Source organism: Cebidichthys violaceus, unplaced genomic scaffold (genome assembly GCF_023349555.1).
Source record: "Cebidichthys violaceus isolate CVI_PGR_0920_01 unplaced genomic scaffold, fCebVio1.0.p SCAF_58, whole genome shotgun sequence".
NCBI lineage: Eukaryota > Metazoa > Chordata > Actinopteri > Perciformes > Stichaeidae > Cebidichthys > Cebidichthys violaceus.
This window is the reverse complement of record NW_027176794.1, coordinates 1340635-1354262: the sequence shown is the minus strand read 5'-3', so window position 1 is coordinate 1354262 and position 13628 is coordinate 1340635. Positions and strand designations below refer to the sequence as shown.

The 13628-nt window shown below is 43.5% G+C and overlaps 1 protein-coding gene across 2 annotated transcripts in view; it reads left to right on the top strand.

The window, feature by feature from the left end:
- Positions 1–942: 942 nt before the first annotated feature.
- The window catches only part of arfgef1 (ADP-ribosylation factor guanine nucleotide-exchange factor 1 (brefeldin A-inhibited)), a 46743-nt gene continuing 34057 nt past the window's right edge, over positions 943–13628 (top strand). For both annotated transcript variants that reach the window (XM_068732235.1, XM_068732233.1), the window contains exon 1: positions 943–1279. In XM_068732235.1, coding sequence (XP_068588336.1) covers positions 1156–1279 — 124 coding nt within the window. In that variant the 5' untranslated portion in view covers positions 943–1155. The remainder of the gene's footprint in view (positions 1280–13628) is intronic.

The following is a 13628-nucleotide window of genomic DNA, read 5'->3' as shown; positions in this document are numbered from 1 at the left end:
GAACTTTACTAAATATTGCTCACTGCCGTAAAAGGCAGTGCAGCTAAACATATATATATATATATATATACTGTGTATATATAAATATATAGGTAGTCATAGATGTGTGAAGAATTAAGCAAAGTGATGGTTGAACAACAATATATAGCGATATCTGCAATATAATAACTATAGACAATAACTTAATGTGAGTAATTCATGTTTTAAGATTATGCTTCAATTTTATTTATGATCCTAGAAAAAATCTGACTACATCCATTGGCTGGGCTAATATATATATATATATATATATATATATATATATATATATATATATATATATATATATATAAAATAAAAAAATCTCTCTTGTGGAAACTAAATACTTGTTTTTCGATGTGTTTACATTTGTAATATGTCTAAATGCTGGAGTTAAATATGTCTTTATTTTCAATTATGATCATCTGAGAATAACAAAAAGGCTTATTTGTCTTCTAAATGTCAAAGCCTTAAGTTATTTTCAAATATACCTGTAATGTAGCTGTCAAAAATATCACTAATTGGATGCTTAATTTTCCTGTTCATTCCACATATCCACACAACAACAAAATGCACTTGCATCTCACACAGTACACGGTATAATGTGCATATGTTGTAAGTATGTAAGTGGAAAAGCGGCATGTTTTATTCTGCAAAAAAAGAGGAGAAATCCTGCACACATTGAAGCTGGTGTGCTTGGTTTATTTCTTAACATGCATATATTAATGCCTGTTATTTTACATGTAACTTTAATACGCCCGTGTAGGCGTATGCACGAAAGCTTAGCAGTAAGACTACACTCATGACATCTCTCTCTCTCTCTCTCTCTCTCTCTCTCTCTCTCTCTCTCTCTCTCTCTCTCTCTCTCTCTATCGCTCTCTCTCTCTCCCTCACTGCGACCGTTCTCCACGTACGTGACGTCGCTTCCTCTCTCCAACATGGCGCAGGAGGCAGGTCGCTAATGGAAAGCTGAGGGATTTACCCCACCTTCTGTGTTTATTTATGTTTGTCTGTTAGGGGGCTCCGAGGCTGACATTTGTGAAGGAATACATCTCTGTTCGAGGCGGCTGCAGCCACCCCCCAACCCCCTTCCCTCTTTGGGACCAGGCACACCTCGCCCCAAAATTCCGGTGCGACATGTTTGAGGGCAAAAAGACGAAAAACATGTTCCTCACACGAGCTTTGGAAAAGATCCTGGCCGACAAGGAGGTGAAAAAGGCTCACCATTCACAATTGCGCAAAGCCTGCGAGGTGGCACTTGGTAAGTTGTGTTGTTTTAGCTTGCACATTTTTTCCTCTCTCCCCTGTCTTGTCTTGGACTCATTGATTTAGACACGTCATGCAGCCTCTCACTTAATAACCGGCGATCCTGCAATGTCGCAGCGTTTGTGGCAACACAGTGTGATTACCAGTCGTTAAACGCTGGCTGCTATTGTCTCGTTGTCCGGCGTTATAATTCAGCCAAACCTGCGTATTTAATTGACGTGGCACGGGAATGTGATTCCGTATGAAACACGGAAATGGTGCAGAAGAGGGTGGGTGTTTGCAACACTGAAGCCGATGCTGCGAAACTAGTAGCGATGTGAGACCAGGCCGAGCACTGGACAAGCAACTAAAGTTGTTAACGGCTGCATCCACCTTCAATATCAAACCAACCAATAACTACAGCTTATACGGTAGCCAAGTGTCTACTCTGCTTATCTAAGCGGCTCGATTTTACGTGTTTAACCCCGTGAAGGTGCGAGATGTTTGTGTCTCTTCCTGGTACACGAGAGACGTAGCCGTGCCCGTTGAGTACACGGCGTGTTTGAAGACAGTTTGTCCATTTTATTATATCCTTTATGCACTAAACAGTTTAATAATCTGAATCTCTGGGTTCTGATCTTTATTGTTATGTTGTGAAACTACACGAGAAGTCGGGACAGTGAAGACGGAAGGTGTCAGCTGTCAGTAGCACCTCTATGCTAGAACAACGTCAAGCTAGTGCTTATAATAAGAGATGATTTCCGGTCAGATCTAAAAAAAATAAAATTACAATTGAAATACACGTGAAACCGATGAAATATGGCAATATATTGAAATACCAAACTGAAAAGACACATATGTTTGTCAAAATAATTAATATGAAATAACAAACTTCCACTTCATACAGCACGTATATCCACGCCAGTTGTTGTCACATCGACTGTGCTTTTATTTTGAAGTCAACATCACATAACGTCCGCTTTCAATTGCACTATATGTGGTAGCTTTCTGAAACGGTTTCGTTAGCAGGTGTATTTTCCAAAACACGTTCTTGGGATGACTATTAATAATGAATATACATTTTATAAATACATTTAGACAAACAGAAATTCACAGAGCAGCTAATATTTTACATAATAATAACATACCAATGTTATTTTCACATGCCAGACTTTTTCATCTGCTCAGAGTTGGAACAAGCTGGGTTTTGTCCTGCAAAAGGGAAGTAATATGACACTACCAAAGAAACAATGAGTCCATGTTGTGCAGCAGCCGGACAGCCAACCTGTCTGACAGTTGCTGCCTTTACCAACTCTTTCAGCTGTTGCCAGGTTTTTGAATGGCCTTGAAGGCTAATTACACCGATCGTGTATCGTGTTTGTCAAGGCTTGCTCTGATGTTTTGTAAAACCAAACCCACCTACACACAAATCATATATTCCTCCCCCCACTTTATTGTTTTGAGAGCAACATAAAATGAGAGGTTAGAGAATAGAGGCTCTCTCCAGCATGTGTTTTTAAAGGAAAACACACCATGAAATGCACCAGTGGAGAGTCAGTGTTGTCTCTTTACCTGTGAATCGGAGCAGAAAGACTTGAATCGATGATATCATCGGGTGGCACTCTTTGTCGCTGTAAGTGAATTAGCCACCCTATGAGTTTTATTGAAATGTAGGCCGTCCAAATGTGAGTCAGAAAACAACCACACCATGAATGCTGACTGTCTTATAGCATCCTAGCAGTTTATGGAGCGGCACCATATTTTGTCTCCGGATGACATCACCACTACAGTCTGTCTCTATGCTGCTGATCAACATTCACCAGTTAACACTGAATTCTATTTCAGGGTGGACTCTCCCTTTTTAAAAAAGCAGTATTAGTCACGCAGTCATTGTTGTTTCATTCCACTCAGCACTCAGGTAAAACCCTGAGTGGCAGTACAGTGCAAACTTTAAATCGTATCATTTCTCAGCATAATTAACTGTCTATGTTGATTCGAACCGCACACTGAGGCTCAGTCATACTCTAAAAAGCTACAAAATGTGAATCTCTGTAATGAGCGTAGCAGTGGCACAGTAGTAGTGCATATCAAAAAACGACTCGGTGACCCAGTATACTGAGTGACTTACATAATCCCCTCCAGCTCTTGGGGCTCTGAGACATCTCGGAGAGAGTGCCTGTGCCAGACTCTCCTCTTTGCTGTCACTGAACGTTCTCCTGTTATTCACTGTGCAAAACCAGGTACAACTATTGTTTGATTTCTTTTTTTCCCCTTGTATAACACAAGATGGTATATCTATTTAGCTTTTCATTCCTGTTTGATCATATATGGCATTTGGATTTAGACTCGTATATCAGTATATATCACTGCAGGGTTTTAATGCATAGGAATGAGGTAAAAGACTCTGGCTCGGCTGCCTTTGTCAGACAGTCCACCTTCCTCTCTCTCAAACTGACCTTTCTCTTGGATTATCAAAATCGTAGCTCAGCAGTTTCCCAAAAAGAATACCATCTCACATTCTCGCACGCTCTAAACTGTAGCGGCGTACAGTCCTATTATCTTTGGAGCGCCGTCGGCTTCTTCGGGAGGAGCCGTCTGATTGCGAGGAACAGACGGAGGGTAAAAGCCGACCGTTAACTTGAAGACATCGAAGGCCCTCGGGTTGCGTCTGCCCCATCACCTGTCAGAGCGTACAGGCTTCGGTTCGTGGTTGTCACACATTGCTTGCTCCACGTGATGCTGGCTCTGTGGATGGTTTCTTTACTTTTGTAAACCCCAACCTGTCTTCTCTGACCTGAGAAGTTCGCGTGGCTTCGCTGCTGCTGCTGCAAAGCAGTCATACTGGGAATGTAACGAGCCAAATCAGGGAGCTCTGTACAAGCTACCGCACTAAGAGGAGTGAGAGCTCGTATCCTAAGGAGACGAGTCCTGCCGGGCACATCGCTCATTATCTCTCCCCTTAGGGTGCGTGATCTGAGGGTCAGCTGCATAGGTCACAGCAACCTGTAAACCTGTTGCAGGCGCATTCTCGATTCCTCTCGTCTATTTCCGTTACCTGCAGATGCTGATTCTGTTCAGGCTCTGGAGGCAGCCTCTGGAAAGAGAACTGCACCATGTCTGAAGCTTTGTTGGATACTCAATATGTCTTTGTTTTTGTTTTTTCTTTGTCTTTCTTGCTACTGATCACCGATGAAAAAACATTTACTCAATACCTGTAGTTGTAGCTTAAATGTCGTGGTTAATATGTTAAAATGAATACAGGGACGATGGCTCTATCATTGTAATTAGGGCCGTCCTCTAACACTCAAACAAGTGTGTCGACTAATCGAGTTTCTCCCCAAAGAATCACACAAAAACATGAATTTAAATCTTGTGTTTACCAGAGATGGGCTCATTCAGCATTAAAAAAAATTATTAAAAATGACTAATCGACCAACTACAGCGACAGATTAGCCGAGGGGGCATCCTTTATCGTTATCATGTTCTTAAACTATTACCTACTAAATCCAAGCAGACACAGAGCAACATGGATCCCATCGGATTCATATTTATTGACACCTGACGTCCACAGTATGCAGCGATGTTTTGCAGTGGACAGGTGAGGTTAGCTTGTCTGGGAAAACAAAAAACCTGCCTTTGGTTTTTATATGGGTGTATGTGAGAGCGGTGTGTTCGTTTTGTGCCAGAACGTTGTGTTGTGAGAAAAGCCTTGTCGTTGGTAGTTGGCTTGTCAGCAATTGCTTGCTGGCAGATATTGACGGTTTGAGTGTCTGTGGTTTGTTCCCTGCGGTCTGAGGCGTTTAACATTCATTAAATCTGAATGTTTTGCAACATGGGGTCGGCATGAGGAAAGAAATAACAATAAACCAGAAGCTAGTATATTGACACGGTCCACTGACTCCTGGCATGCTATACTGGTAGTGTTTGTTTCCTGTAATTTATTCATCGGTCCACATCAACAGTAGCCTTTTCTTCTTTAAAATGTGAAGTTTGTTGCAGATGTTAAATGCCCCTTAAAGTTGGTGTTATATTATATTATTGGGAGTTTTGTTGTCATAGTTTTTGCAGCTTTCGAGTGATCCTGGAGTTTACAAACTGTTGGTCAAAGCCATGTAGAAACTGTTATCACTTTAGTTCCTGCAAAAATAAAGCAATTTACTTAATTGATCCTCGGTCACTTTATAGTAGGTAATGATGTAATAATCAAAGGCTAGGAAATCATTATGAATGAATCACTAACATCCCCTACTTGCAGTTTACATAATTGTAATCTTGTCATGATTAAGAAATGTCTCCTGCTCATACACGGGATGTTTGCTTCACTAAAGCCTCTGCATTTGTGGCATAACCGTGGCAAAGCCTTTCCCCATGAAAGTCAAAAAAGAACCTTGAATACAACCGTAAACACAGACAAAAACAACAAGAGGTTGCAAGCTGCTCTTTTGCACCAAAATCAAGGCCACTGTCTGCTTGGCCCACCTTTTTTCTTTTAGAGTTTAGCGAACTTGGCAATGGAACGAATGTACCTCTGATCGTTAAGAATGGCCAGCACATGCTCCTCTATGATAAGCTGCACCCATGTCACCACATGCTCCACCATGATAAGCGCCAGGCTATAAATGATCCTGTTTGTTAATTAAGGTTTTAACCACGGCACCCTGAAGACCCACACAGTGCGGAAGCTGAGGGCCTGCTGTCGGGCCGGCTTCGTATGTTTGTACTCTTACTGAATAATAAAAGCTTCCCGTATTTGTGCACCTGACAACCCTTTTTTTTACCGGCATCCTTCATATTCCTGACAGAAATTGGTCAAGCCAGAAGTTAAAAGCAGGCAGTTTCATTCTGATTTCCATGCAGCGGAGGCCCAAACCTTTGCTGATGAAACGTGCCGGTATTGCAGAGGATGAGAAGGTGTGAATGAGACACTTTCGCTTGTCAGGGTTGCTGTAAATGGCACTAAATGTTTCACTGTTTGACTGGAATCAGATATATGTGCGTGCATGTGTGCAATTCAGATTCTTAAAATCTGAATTCTTTAAAATATAAAAGACATCTACAGTACATCCCCTTCCACAGTGGAGCTGCAATCAAATAGAGGCCAGACAGACTAAACTAAGAAGCAGACGTGCTTTGCCCTTCAAGCCTGTTCGGACGTCAGCTATTGATTATTCCATATAGTATTAAAATTTGAGAAAGTATAGCAATAAAAACCCCATTGCAAGTTCTCAGTCCATAGGGTTTAAAAGGTCTTCTCTGATTTTTGAATGTGCTGTATGTGTTAAAAAGTCTTTTTGCAACAATTTGTTCCACAATCATGTCTATTGCTACATTGCCCCGAAGGAAAGGGAGACATGAGAAAGGGTGAGGCCCGTGCCTGGTTTCTGTCTCATTTCTCCCCTGCAGACTAAGTGCAGACACTTAAGCTGCTTGTAACCCCAAAGGTTGACTGGTATTCAGATAATGAGCAGCGGAGTAGTCAACATGGCAGAGTCGGCGCTCGCTCTGAAAGCATAAAAAAAACCCACCTTTCATCTATACGGACAAGACGGTTTAGAATTTAGAAGGAAGAAATCCCGTTGTTTTTTTTCCATTTATTTTCTTACACCGATAGCTCCATACATAATGCAGTATTTCTCTCCACTGATGCCTCCTTCAGTCCCGGGACAGGTGATACATTAATTATACCGCAAACAGATGAGACGAATGAAGACAAACACTCCCATTTCTCTCTTCTTCTCTGTTTCTGTTTCCTCTTGTGTCGCGTGTGTTTATTTGTAGTATCTGTCCTGTATTGATCTGTCATCTGTATTCATCCAGGGAAAGTTGTTACCAAGGAACTAATACATCACCATTACTGAGGGAGACGCAGGGAGGAAGTTAAAGAATAGGTGTGAGTGAGGAGGCAATGCTACCCAGAAGAATTTAGGAGCTTACAGTTGAAATTAAATTAAAATACATTGTTGCTACTAAAACCGTGTTTATATCATTTGTGTTTGTTTTTGACTTGTGTACTTACTTGGTCAAATTTGTTCAATGTTTCTCTCCAGTGGGCATGAATGTTTTAGTCATAACTGATATGGTCTGTGCTGTTTTTTTTTGATCGGTGCAATTTCTGGGTGGAAAGGAACTTAAGTTAATTCATAATATCACTTAAATTAAAGTTAACACGCAGGAGCACCTCGGTAGCCGGGATGTTCCAGCACATATAACCACATAACGTCCCGGGTTTGATTCCGTCCTCGGGACCTTTTGTTGCGTGTCGTACCCGTCTCTCCCACATTAGCAAACATGGCTAACCATCTTCCACTTACCGAGTGTAAGCTAGCTAGCTAGCTACAAGCTAAGCAACATGATGGCTTCTCCAAAACTGTTGGATTTTGTAGAGGTTTAATTAGCTGAACGGTACATATCCAATGCTTATGTGGGCTCACTCATGCTACTCAGAGAACCGTTTTTGTTTTGTTTTTGTTTTTTAACACAACCACACATACAGGACTCTAGCTTCCAGTAGCACTAGCACACCAAGAAAGGTGACAGTGCATCTCATAGCATCGCAAGCTCTCAAGCATCAGTTAACCCCTTGGAACTTTAAATGGGGTTTCTACAAGTATGTCAAAAAATTGCAGTTATTGTGGTTTGCACAATAACTGCAGTGGTTGTCTCACCATGGTTGACTTTTTACTCCATCATAGCTTGTCGCTAAGCATGCTGGGAATTAAAAGAGGGCAGGTTGGATGAGAAAGGGCACTTTGACTGAAGGAGCTGAGGAGGATGCGGTTCACAATACACATATTTATCTCTAGCATTGTGCAGCACAGTCCTGCACAGTGATAATAACCCCATTTCAGAGGACAGAAAGTGCAATTCATAGCATTGGAGAAGAAAAGTGCCGAATCATGTATCGGCGGAGTTATTTAAGATGAATTTATTCCAATAACAAAGCTGACAGCTGAGTAAGCGAGGCCTTGTGGAGGCCGTGTTTTGTCACTTTATGGCCAAGAAAAAGGAGAGCCTTAATTCAGCCATGGTGATTAAACACAGGCTTATGCAAGTGCGAGTGAGGAGGTTGGTTGTACACACACACACACACACACACACACACACACACACACACACACACACACACACACACACACACACACACACACACACACACAAGATTAGGTAGCCCAGACAACCTCTGACAGTGTTTCCTTCTTCCCCTCCAAATGTAATTACTGCTGTGCAACCTTTCCTTTCAGCCTGGACAATGGAAATGTCAGGGGTCTGATTTTTCTCAGGCTCTGCGTGGTGGTCGCAGCAGCCCCGTGTTTATCTCTGTTGGGTAGGAGGTGGAGATGTACACCTCCACGTTGATTCATTCACAGTTTAAGCCCAACTTAGTGGCGCAAAGCTACAGTGTGGTCTTTATTACTATGCCTGTCGACATTGTCTTATTGCAAACTGCTCTCAAAATGCTGTTTCTCGATGATGTTCACGGCCTCAATAATGGGGTCAATGTTGGACACTGAATGTAAGACTTTACTTTTTTAGATCTCGCACCATCATAAAGCCAGTTAATGTCCACCTGAGTCCCGAGGCTTTCTTTCCTAGTCTCCCTGGCTTATTTCTCTTATCCTGTCCAGCCACGCTCACGCCTTCTTTTTCTTTACTTGCCTGAACATCCTGCACAGTCATCGCTCCATATCTGGAGGCACGCAGTCACTGAGACCACCGTGCTTTACGGAGGTGAAAGCAATCGGGCGCTGGATTGAATTAAAGCTGATCGCTGCATACGGAGTGGTTCGAGCCAACCATGGGATCCATGCCAGATGCAGACGGGCTGTAAGCTCTTTGAAATGTAAATGCTGCGGGATGCCCTTTCTCCAGCTCCTCCTCGCTCAGGTGATGGAAACTGAGTCAGGGAGCGACCTCTAACCTCTCCTCTGTGTCTGTGTGTGTTTAAAGATGGTTGGAAGCCCATGAGGAAGGAGTATGTGTGTTGTTATGTTGCAGGTTTTTGACCCACCCAAAGTGCAGGGAAGGATGCATTTAAATCCTTTAGATTTTTTTTCCTTCTCTGTGAATTTTTACTTCCTTTGTTTGTTCTGTCTGCGGTAAAGGCCCCACACAGAAACAGCCAAAACATGTCTCACAACTGTTAAAATGAGACCGAGGATACTGTTCTCCTCTAGTAGCCTTGTAATATGACCTCACACATTTACACTCGTACACATTGGGCACAAACTATGGAACTGGCGAGAGACGGGTTTATATAGCGGATTTGTTTTGGAAGCCAGCCTAGCCTGCCCCCCCCTCTTTTTTCTCTCCTCACTCTTTATCTGAACCAGCTGTCCCCCCCTCTCAGCAAGGCTGTTTTCCTGCTGCTGATCTCGTGACGTACTGCGGAGCATCTCCTGAGAGCTGTCTGTTTATCTCTGTCCCTCCCGCCAGAGGAGCAGCCGTGTGCAGACTCTGCTGTGTCTTAATTGATGAAATGTTGGGGCTCTCATGGGATTTTTGGTGTGAATGTGTGTGTGTGTGTGTGTGTGTGTGTGTGTGTGTGTGTGTGTGTGTGTGTGTGTGTGTGTGTGTGTGTGTGTGTGTGTGTGTGTGTACTGTATCTGTGCATGTTTGATTGTGATTATGTGTGTGAACATCTTGCTGGCAGAATGTCTACTTATTGAATTAGTGATCATCCAGCAAGTCTATTCGCCCAGGTGTGTGGTTGCATGGCGCTACCTGCTTTACACGCCGTTGAAGTGTACTCTAAAAGATACCGCTCACATGAGCCGACAGCATCCAGTTGTCAAAGTTGGCATATAGCTGCAGTATTATGTTGTTCATTGTAATCCATTGCACTCCAGGTGTACCATCTCTTTTTGTATACCTTTTTTAAAACGTATTCCTGACACACACCTTTGCAATAGCACTGCAGGGCTGCACAAACAAACATATAGCAGCCGGGTATTTGTGAACGAGATGTCCACATTTACAGCATGTGGCAGCAAGCGGAGCTCCCTCGGGTTGAAATAATGGTCACTTTGCCTCTGTTTACACATCACTCTGCAGACGTACTGCACCCAGGATGAGCTGCTGCTGCTGCTTGAGAACCGCATTTGCACTTCTGTATTATGTTGTATGTTTAAGCTGGGAATGGAAATGCAAATCTTGTCCAAACCATCTTTCACAACAGATTCACACTGACACTTCACTCTCCACAGGTATTACAGCAAAACGGTAAGACCCTTTAAAAAAAACGATATAGAAGAGCTGTGATGCAGGCTACCTATGTAGCCCTGCTTTAGGCTATGAGGGCAATGTGCAGCTGTGTTATTGACCTGTGTTAAAAACATTCCCAGTTCAACTTCAGCACTGATTGAGTTGCTTTTTTCATATTCCTTACTTGCAGTAAGTATAGGCAATACATTTTCATAATGCACTCTTGCACAAGTACACATAACACGACCACAAACGCATCCAGGGAGGATAGGTGATTCCAGTGTTAATGGTTCTGGTGAACAGTCAGTCGTCCCTGTGGAGGACACTCCCAACAGGGTTCTCTGCTTCTGCTGCTGCCTTAGGAATGCTTTGTCACGCCTGCAAAGGCAGGGTGGCGCCCGGGAAGGAGGAGAAGAAGTTAGCCCGCAAGCGGCTTCTGTCGGCAGTGAGAGACGGGGAGCAGGTCGTTTTGTCACGCCGCCTCGAGAAGCCGTTGCACTTTGATGTGATGCGTCATGAAAGCGGATTTCATTCTGCTGAGTGTTAATGGATGTTGTGTTTTTCTAAAAATGCATCATCATGTGTTGCAGCTTCACCTCATTGAGTGGTTGCTCAATGAGGGGAGCACATTCCTCAATCACTCGGCTTAGGTTTTCCTCCAGATATTCGAGGGGTTTAATGCGGAAACCCTGCGACAATCCTTCCTCTAACCTTTGGCCCAGGGTTGCCAAATACTCCCCTTGCTGATTCGTCAGCCTTATCTGTTACAGCTGCATATTTGCATGCTGAGAGGCTGACTACGCGCATTGTGCAGTTGTTATCCAAGCCGTGATCGGCTTTTGCCGTAGCTCAGCGTAAGGTGTGATTGAAGGGATCACTGATAAGCCCCTTTTCAAACATGCATCATGTAAAGCGCTGCAGAAACCTGTCTCCTGCTCACTGTTGAGCTCAGCGGCGGAGTGTTGGGTTGTCTACGTCAGGCCTGCGTTCATCGGTCCGACACCGTCACCTGAAGCTGTGAGGTCGTCGTGCCTTTCCTCTCTCAAAACGACAGCTATCCTTCTCTCAGGATTTCGGTAGCTGTCGTATGGCTGATCACAACGCGTGTCACGCTGTTTGTTTTACCCGAGTGCGACATCGCAGCCGACAGCGGTGGCATTTGCTTGTTTTGCGTGAGCTGACTTCGGGCTGAGGTGCTGAAGCTTCTGTCTCGACGTCGTCATCGTGTCATGTGTTTTTCACAGAGGGCCTCGTCGTGTAGGTGTCGTATATCAGACTTTTGGGTCTCTGGTACTGAGGGACCCAGGCTATACTAGCCATGATCCATAGGGATGTGTGTGCAGTGCATGTCTTTGCTAGACATGGAGGTATCCAATGATAAATAAGGATACGTTTCATGAATTAATCATGGGATAATGGTTGGAAGCATAGACTCAGCGACTTTGTGTGTCATGGTATCAAGACGGCAGCCAGGGTTGAATGTTTTCTGAATTTCAGGAAGTGTTTTTATTTCCTCCATCAGGAGGACAAAGGCCATTTAGTACTGGTGCTACTATACCGTTTTGGCGGCGGGGAGGTGTACCTGACTTGCGCGTGTGCCGACACCCGGCTGCATTCATGCGTGTCTATTTTTTTTGTACACTTCCTATTCCTCCAAAATCTCCCTGTGCCCACTCTCGCCTCTATCCAGGCGTGCAGTGCAGTCACTCCCGAGAGCAGGAGGGGAGAAATGATTAGCCAGGTTTTGACTGACCTTCTCCCCAGCTTAGAGGCAGCTTTTTAGGGGGCCTTTGCATAGCTGACAACCTCAGGGTATATGGGACTCAGTAGTGCAAACTCAAACCACGGTGAAAGGCTCTCATTTGCACCGTATCTGGTCAGGACTGGACTGGTTAACTCGCCTTTGTGGACACTGCTTCTCAAGTACGAGAGGCGGTAGGCCAAAATACACCGGGGAAATAGGAAATTTCGACACGCTTTTGACTCACTTATTTCTTGATGATGAAAGAAAAGTTACATGTAGGCCTAAGTACTCTACTATTAATGCATCTACTGTTAGTATCTGGGTCAAAGTCAGTGTAAGGGGGGGGGGGGGGGGAGTACCTTTTTGAAGATGAGTGAAATGGTGGAGGTGATTGAGTCCATAGCAGGCTGCTCTCATACATTCTGGAGCTGTCAAAGGCTTTCTATTGAAGTCTGGTTTGTAGCTCACAGGAGAGCCGGATGGCTCTGGTCGGTAAATAGGTGCCTTATGTATGTTGCTTCCCCCTTGGTAAAAACAGTGTTACAGCTAGTGTTTTATTGGGGGGGGGGCAGTAATCTTATTCTCACCTGTTGAAGCATCAGCACAGGACTGATTGTGATGAAACAGCAAAATCAAGCCTGTAATTCAGTATTATGATTAAAGAATTAAAATGCAGTACGAATCAATTTGTGTCAGTAGTTTCTGAGTCAGTTTAAACAAGTGGAGGGCTTGACCTTATTGTGCCTTTTTATTTTGTCACAGTGGTATTTGGGAAAATTGTTTTGACTTCTTGGAAAATATATATTTTTTTGATGTAATAATGTAATGTTTTTGCAACAAATACACCAATTTGGGGCTTTGTGGGAGTCGGTTTCTCAAGTTTCAGTCTCACACTTTCAAAGTCTCACTAGTTGTTTCATTAAAAAGCCCCGGGTCTATTTCATTGGAACTCATTTGTTTGAAAAGGTGGTGAGCCGTTTCGTCTGCATCACCTCACTGTTTTGCCCACTACACTGAACTACTGCTGCTGCTGCTGCTGTTGTGCTTTGTTTATACTGGATCCTGGCACCGGACAAACCAGGACACAGAACACGGCGGTGCCTTCAAGGTCAGCAGTACTTAGTATGACTGCTGCAGAGCTGAGGGAGGGGGGAGGGGGTTAATAAGTGACAAAAGGCTGCCATTTCTGGCCTCATAGCATGTACAGAAGAAATTCTAAACCTTTTTAAAAGCTACTAACAGGAATACCACAGAACACCAGAGCTGCTTTTTAATTTAATTTAGACTTAATTTAACTTTTCTCCCACCAGTAAAATATTCTTGTCGTATTCTTTTAGTTTGTATCCAGTGTTTGGTTTATTCTTGGGCCCCTGATCAGACTATGATGAGCCATTTTGGGATGCGTCTCCCTGTTTGTGCC